This window comes from Apium graveolens, chromosome 7 (assembly GCF_009905375.1).
Source record: "Apium graveolens cultivar Ventura chromosome 7, ASM990537v1, whole genome shotgun sequence".
Taxonomy (NCBI): domain Eukaryota; kingdom Viridiplantae; phylum Streptophyta; class Magnoliopsida; order Apiales; family Apiaceae; genus Apium; species Apium graveolens.
In genome coordinates, this window is record NC_133653.1 from 82,656,371 (window position 1) to 82,664,144 (window position 7,774).

The 7,774-nt window shown below is 35.2% G+C and overlaps 2 protein-coding genes and 1 long non-coding RNA gene across 3 annotated transcripts; all 3 read right to left on the bottom strand.

Moving 5' to 3' along the window:
* Positions 1–1,123: 1,123 nt before the first annotated feature.
* Positions 1,124–3,420, bottom strand: LOC141673203 (uncharacterized). Its single transcript, XR_012555814.1, has 3 exons — positions 2,840–3,420; positions 1,712–2,650; positions 1,124–1,500 (listed from the first exon to the last, which is right to left on the bottom strand). It is a non-coding gene; the product is annotated as an uncharacterized LOC141673203 (long non-coding RNA).
* Positions 3,421–3,433: 13 nt separating this feature from the next.
* Positions 3,434–4,254, bottom strand: LOC141673811 (putative B3 domain-containing protein Os03g0621600). The gene is made up of 3 exons (XM_074480546.1): positions 3,861–4,254; positions 3,612–3,745; positions 3,434–3,505 (listed from the first exon to the last, which is right to left on the bottom strand). Exons 1-3 carry the CDS (start codon positions 4,252–4,254, stop codon positions 3,434–3,436), a joined length of 600 nt encoding a protein of 199 aa, XP_074336647.1.
* A 511-nt stretch (positions 4,255–4,765) lies between these two features.
* LOC141672726 (B3 domain-containing transcription factor VRN1-like) lies at positions 4,766–7,531 on the bottom strand. The gene is made up of 6 exons (XM_074479372.1): positions 7,311–7,531; positions 6,700–7,144; positions 6,499–6,602; positions 5,725–6,079; positions 5,478–5,620; positions 4,766–5,394 (listed from the first exon to the last, which is right to left on the bottom strand). The coding sequence occupies exons 1-6, from the start codon at positions 7,410–7,412 to the stop codon at positions 5,116–5,118; spliced, it is 1,428 nt and encodes a 475-aa protein (XP_074335473.1). The 5' UTR covers positions 7,413–7,531; the 3' UTR covers positions 4,766–5,115.
* Between the last annotated feature and the right edge of the window lie 243 nt (positions 7,532–7,774).

Here is a 7,774-nt window from a genome sequence, read left to right on the forward strand (position 1 = left end):
GTTTCAAACAGTCTGTTTCAAACACACAGTGTGATAAAAACCCAAGTTTTTCAACCAAGCCAATGCTTCCTTCAAGCTTAAGGCCTCACCCTCTCGAGCATGCCGTTGCCCTGTATTCTCCTGCATCGAACTATAATAAACTCTATTGCGTCTATATTAATTTGGTACCAACCTTCATGTTGAACTGTTGTGCTTTATTCTCGACTTCACAGGCCTTCATCCGGTGCATTAGCAAGTTCAGAGCTACATATATTGCTCCAAAAATCGACCCAGCAACTCTTTCCCATATCCACTTGTTCCTATGACTCCACAGGCTCCAACATACCGTTCCTACTAGTGCACATTGATCTCTAGTACACACATTAAACATTCTGCTATAAAATCAAAACCCGAGTCACTCTGTACCACTACGATAAATTGTGTCTTGGGGATCTACAACTCTTGGAAATTTCAAATTTAATACGATCTTGAGTATTCCTGAGTGAGTGTGTCAGCTACTAGGAAAATGCTGAAACTTTGAACAAAAGTTATTATACTGAGCAAAGAGAATATAGATAAGTTCTACACTTTACTCGCATTTTAAACCACCACAATTTGTAACCGACGATTATGAGTAATGTGGAAATCTCGTGGTTAAAAAAACACAGAACATGCGGAGACGCTGGTGCACATCATCATATAAAATATTTGAAAACACAATGAACTCGGTCTTACTTTACATGTTTTATCTAAACTTGTGTTCTTCAATGTAGATTCATTGTTTATCTATTTAAACATGATACGAAATGAATTCATATGTTAGTGAAACCAAACAGGGACACTACAAAAGATGTAAACTTTGGAATAATGTTATTAGGATGTATGTTATATTATTAAATATTGAACCGGGTGAGCTCAAAATTACATTATACTACATTATGATCATATCACATAGTTAATTAGTATTTAAATTAAGAATCATTGGTAGCTCTGATAAGTGTAGGAAATTTGTTGATGGATATCTCTTTTATACTTGAAAATTGATTTTGAGGAAAAGTTTAAACATATTTGCACCTGAACATTAAAAAATCATTTTCACCGATCACCAAGACATAAGAAAGTTTATATATGAAGCATTCTGAACGCAGCGATATTAACATATCCCCTAAGTGACAACAAATAAGATAGTGATATCCCTCTTACATACTCTGGTTCATGGGAGCCATGTATGGAGAGCTCAAATAAAAAAACCTTATACAATGCTTCCTTGAAATTTGATGATTTGTTTCTAAAAATGACAACGTTGAGCAACTTCTGGGAGATATTGATCAGCTCAAAAGCACAAACATCACCTGCACCCAATTGATTCGCTCGTGCAAATCTATTCCAACCACCACTGAATTCGGTATGGGATTTGTAAACATTGCACTTGACTAACCACGATTTTCCATTCGATGTTTGGAGGGTAACATTGCAACTGTCCTCGGTTATATGTCTCTTATTGAATTTTGGCGGCACACTCTGCAAGGACAAGAGTCAACACTTAATATCAGTTCTTCAGATTTTTAATTTCTCTTTTGAGCTTCTTTTCTTTAATGTTATATGGAGAGTCCAATTTGAATGAGTAATAAGTAATAACAGCCCTCCATACATACTACAACATCTAGAAGCTAGCTTATATCAAATTAAAACTTACCATGGTATTAGTCAAGGAAGATGTGCATACTCTTACCTTGAAGATACTGTATTTGGATGTGAAAGAATCAACTGATGCCCACACTCTAGCTTCCTCCACTTCACTTTTAAGTTTTAACCCTTGGTAATATCTCATTTTCTTTGCCTGCAAAATTTCGGTTTCAAAGTGCATCCAGCAAACCGAATGCACAGCAATAAATCCACAAAAATAATACAAAATCTAAAAGACCAAACAAAAATGCACGAATGCAAATGGCATCATCAATAAATGACTTCCGTATCTTAGTTTGAAAAAGGTGATATTTAGAGCCAGCAACTTACACTGTTTTTTTTGCTGCTCGAATTATGGAAACCTGGAGATTTTTTTTGGAGAAATTGATCAACTCAAAAGCACAAACGTCGCCTGAAGCCAATTGATTTGCTCCTGCAAATTCTTTCTAACCAACACCAAATTTGGGACCGGAATCATAAACATTGCACTTAACTAACCACGCACTTCCATCCGAATTTGAAAGGGTAACATATGCAACTGTCCATGGTTATATATCTCTATAAATTTATGTGACAACTCTGCAAGGACAACAGTCAAGACATAGTATGAATTTCTGAGACTTCATATTAGCCATACATTTCTTTTAACTTATAAGTCTTCCAATAAATATCTTTTCTTCACTCCTCTAAGAAGTATAATTTGGACAGAGTAAGAAACTAGCTTAGATCAACAGTCTGCTTCTTTTGCTGCCCCAGATATAAAGACCTGGAGCAATTTTTTTGATGCGTTGATCAGTTCAAAGACACAAGCATCACCTACTGTCAGTAAATTGTCTTTTACAAATATGTCCCATCCACGTCTCAGTCTACAACAGGCCAAGTTTATATCACAGAACACCGGCCAAGTTTTTCCTTCAAAACGAAGAAGGACCTGGTCATTGTTCTTCCACATTTGATAAATCTTTTCAAAGCCCTTCCTTACAACCTGCACAAACATGAAAATTAATAACTCTGTCTGTATGCATTTTGAAATTATCAAGTTATCAAATTTAAATCTCCTAGCTCTCCATAATGCTTCATTTATTCACATCTTAATTTACATATTATTTCATCTATGAGAAAACACATGCAACATAATTGGAGATTTGTATTTGTATAAGTGTGTATGGTTTACCATGCCACGCCTTTTACCATCTATGTATGATTGTTTCATATTAAGGACAAAAAACGGGTTCTGAGATTTGAAATCTTTAGCCGAGGCAACTGCTATGGATCCCGATTCCTCAGTTGCAGATCCACCATCTCCTAATTTCGCAGGATTAGTCTTTAACCGTTTTTTTTGTTACTCGAAAAATGACCACCTGAATTATTTTACTACAAGCGTCAACCAGTTCAAAGACACAGGCATCACCAGCACTCAATGAATTGTCTCTTGCAAATCTGTCCCACCCAAAGCTTAGTCTACACCCGTTGCCTTTCATATCACAATTAACCTGCCAGTTTTGTCCTGCAACTCGAAGATGAACCTTATCATTGTCCTTCCATTTTTTATAGCTCTCTTCAAATGCCTTCGTTACAACCTGCCAAAACAAGTGAATGACCAACTCATCATTTATGAATGCAATTTGGAATTCACAAAAATCAGAAACACCAACTGAAATTATAGGGGAAAGATGGAATCAACTGAAATTATAACATCTTCGAAGACATTTATGCACAATATTATTCCGCTCTTAAAAATTTAAACTAGAGAAACGATTCTTCTATTTCAATGCTGATAGCTCATCCCCAGTAACACATTATTTTGTTCTGGTTCATCCAAGTAGGTACAGCTAACTAACTACAAACATGTGTTATGTGTTTACCTCTTCTTAAAACCGACACAAAACGCATGTAGTCTAACAATTGAAGATTGACATGTGTATATATATCCAATTGGTGTTTACCAGGACACGCCCTTTGCCATCAACATATGTTTTTCTCATAACATGGAAGAAAAAGGGGTTATCAGATGTGAAGGCTTCAGCTGAGGCAAGTGCTCTGGCTTCAGCTTCTTTAATTTCACGATCTCCTAATTTTGCTGGAAAATTTAAAGGGTAAACCAAAAATAGAGCAAGTTAAGAAAACATGTAATTGAGGAAAACCCAACATATAGGAGGACATATTTTTTTCCTGCTGCAGTTTTGGTGTCAAACATACTCCATCATGGCTAGCATCTTTAGAAGGAAGCTTTCCCACTCTCTTTTTACGAGGCCTAGTTAGATCAGAACAAGTAGAATCATCTGTTTCAATTGGTCTCTTCCTCACTTGGCTTGATTCTCCACTATTAAGCTTTTCCCCTCTCGAGGATGGGGACTCTATCTCCATGGAACTCGGATCAAATACACGGACTTTAAAATTACAATGTCCCCGATATCTAGAGACCAACAGATACCCAAACTGTATAGAGTAAAATCTTGCAGATTCTGGCCAAGCATCGGCCTCGTGTCTTTCTAATTTTACAGGCCAAGCTAAGCCATTTGGAGAATTCAAGGAAACACGGTAATCTAGATTAGTTTCGTATTTCTTGACAAATTTTCTTGGAATCATCTGTACAAGATGTCAAATCATTAAATTATTTATGTGTAAATCTCGGTAATACTTAAATGTCCGGAAAAAAAGTACATAACACGGCACATTGTTATAAGAAACTGTACAAAACCTTGATGGGGCGTAAGGAATACTTACAAGTTTAGTTTGCTAGTAGGTATGAGAGAGAATAATCTTAAAGAAATGTTTTGTATTGGCCTGAGAATGAGAACAAGGAGAGGATGGGATTCCAAGCTTCATACTTGAGGACTTGAGGATCAGTTTATGAAGAACAAACATGGATATACAACATATATAGTACCAAAAGTAAGAACCTTTAGACTTCTTGATTTGATTCGTTGCACATTATCAGTGCTCAAATTCCTTGAACAATGCATGCATGCGGGTAGTGTATCAGCCGCTCTGTCTCTGCTGCACGTCTTTCCATATGGAAACATCAAAAACAACCCCGACGTGTGACACATTTATTTAATTTGATTTTATATCTTCCAAATTTTCTGTTATCGTAGTGTAATCTCAATTACAATCCCTTACAGTAAATTTTCCATCATCAAAATAGTGAGCTACTCACTTTGCCAAGTTTATTTAGGGAAGAGCATAATCACTGACCTCAACCAACACGCCCCTCCCCCCAATGTACTGGTGGAAAACAAATTTATACTGTAATTTATATTTACCAATAATTGAACTGGTTGTACGATAAAAAAAAACGGATTTTTCTTCTAATTATTATGCACTTTTTCTTCACTGAGAAAGTCATAAAACGATGATCAGTAATGTCAAATTAGACCATCTGGATAAATTGAAAAGCTATGCCAGATAAATCTTGATTCTGCAGAAATTTAGGACATTACAGCTTCGTTATGTTGTAAGAATTTGAGTTTTCTCAGCTTCATCTGAGGCTCGAAAGATGGAGACCTGAAACAATTTTGTAGAGGGGCCGATCAGCTCAAAAACACAAACATCTCCAACATTGAGTGTGTTGTCTCGTGCAAATACACCCCATCCTGGACTAATTCTAAATCCACGGAGATCAACCCATTTAAGAGTACAATAAAATGGTGAAGTTCTTCCTGCAACTTGAAGAATGATTTGGTCATTGTGCTTCCACTTTTCGTGAGCCTCTCTGAATGTCTTGGGCTGTAATCATTTCAAAACCATGTCAATAATTTGAAACTACAGAAAGTATCAAGTATATGTAGATCCATCTGTATTATAGTTACCACATAAGGCCGCCCTCCCCCTCCATATATATAATATGGTTTCATAGTTAAGATGAAAAATTGATTTTCAGATTTAAAAGCTTTAGCATAGGAGAGTGCTTTATCTTTCTCCACTTCAGTTGCCAAATTGCGATCTACATTTGCTGAAAACAAGACAATAAAGACAAAACCAAAATGCGTATATTAGTTTTCATTGTGTACACTATTAGAAAAATAAAAACAGGCTCATAGTACGAGTACTAAATACCTTTTTCTCTCTGTAAAATTGTTTTTTCACAGCAGGATTTTAAACATAGAGAGGTCGATGTTCTCTTCTTAACGACACCACAATTAGTTGAATCATCAGAACCGTTTGTTTCTTTTGTTGCGCGAAATATGACGATCTCTAGTAATTTTGTACAGGCATCAACCAATTCAAAGACACAAACATCACCAACAGTCAACAAATTGTCTTGTGCAAATCTGTCCCACCCGAAACCTAGCCTACACCTGTTCCACTTCATATTGCAGTTAACCAGCCAACTTTTTCCTGCAACTTTAAGATGAACCTTATCATTGTGTTTCCAACTTCTATAGCTCTCTTCAAAGGCCTTCTTTACAATCTGCCAAAACAATAAAAATATGTATAAATGCAATGACCAACTCTTTATGTATGAATGCAATGACCAACTCTTTTTGTATGAATGCAATTTTCAATTAACATAATTTGGACAAAATTTTCCTAACTTTACAATACTGCTTCAAATAAACATAAGGGATGAAGGAATCGAATGAAATTGAAACTTTTTTTTTTTGTAAAAATTTATCCATTATTGTTTTTCATTCTAAAAAATATAAACTAATGAATGATGAAAGTTAATTCTCAATATCATATCATTTCTTTCTAGTGCATCCCAGTCAATACATTGAAGTTCAAAATTATGTAGGTTTTGACTCCTTTTAAAATTTGACACAGAACAAGTACAATATGAAAGTAAAGAATTGGCATGTGTAAATATATATATGTGTGTTCGATGTTTACCAAGCCACGACATTTCCCATCTACATTTGATATTCTCATAGCCTGGGAGAAAAATGGGTTTTCAGACTGGAAAGATTTCGCCAGGGCAAGTGCTCGTAATTTTGCTGGAGAATATGGAATAATACAAGAAATCAAGTTATTCACTTTGCTTTGTAAGAATCACATATTTTAAGGTAGGAACAAAAATAGAGGAGTGTATACCTTTTTCTTGCTGCAATATTGGCATCAAACACAAACCATTAACATGTCTATCATCTTTCGGAGCAAGCTCTTTCACTCTCTTCTTACGAGTCCCAATTAGATCAGAACAATTAGTTGAATGGTCGATTTCAATCGCTCTTTTTCTCACTAGCCTTGATTCCCCTATGTTAAGCTTTGCACTTCTAGATAATGGATAGTCTATCTCGGTGCAACTTGGATCAAATATACGAACTTTAAAATCACACTGTCCTCGATATTTAAAAACCAACAGATACCCGAACTGTATAGTGTAGAATCTTGCAAATTCCGGCCAACCATCTTGTAACCAAACCTCATCCTTCTGTCTCGCTAAACTCACATGCCAAACTGAACCATTTGGAGCTTTCAAGAAAATTCGAGAATGTAGGTCCTTCCCGTATTTCCTAACAAATTTTCTTGGAATCATCTGCAAAGAAATACATACGCAAACAGATCAAATATCAAAATGCATAAAGGTGCAGCTTAAAATTAAACAATAATCCATTCATACGATATATCATAATATATATTGGCTATGTTGTCGTTGAAACTTGAAACCTAACCTAACCTACATGGGGGTAAGAAATACTCACAAGTTTAGTTTGAGAGTCCGTATCAGAGAGAATGAACTTAAAGAAGTGGTTTATCTTGGCTGAAGAATCAAAACAAGGAGGAGATGCCATTTCAAGCTTCATACTTGAGGTTCAGTTTATGAAGAAAAGAGATCAAGTCGTATAGATGTTTAGTTTATGAATAAAAGAGATCAAGTTATATAGAGGAATGTACAAACGTTTTGACTTCCTTTCAAGTTTCAATAAACAGAACTACCTCCCTTCCAAAAATGCGTTACATGCCTCCCTTATTATACTTGTAGTCCCCCTCCTACTTATATTGCCACATTTTCTATTCTGTATCTCCTAAAATTATTGTCCACTTTATATTTCTGCCTTTTCTAAAATTATTATCCAAAAAGTGATATGATAATTTAAGTACTAATTATGTTAAATTTTTTAAAAATTAATACTATTTTTAGTAACTATTAATTTATTTAATATGA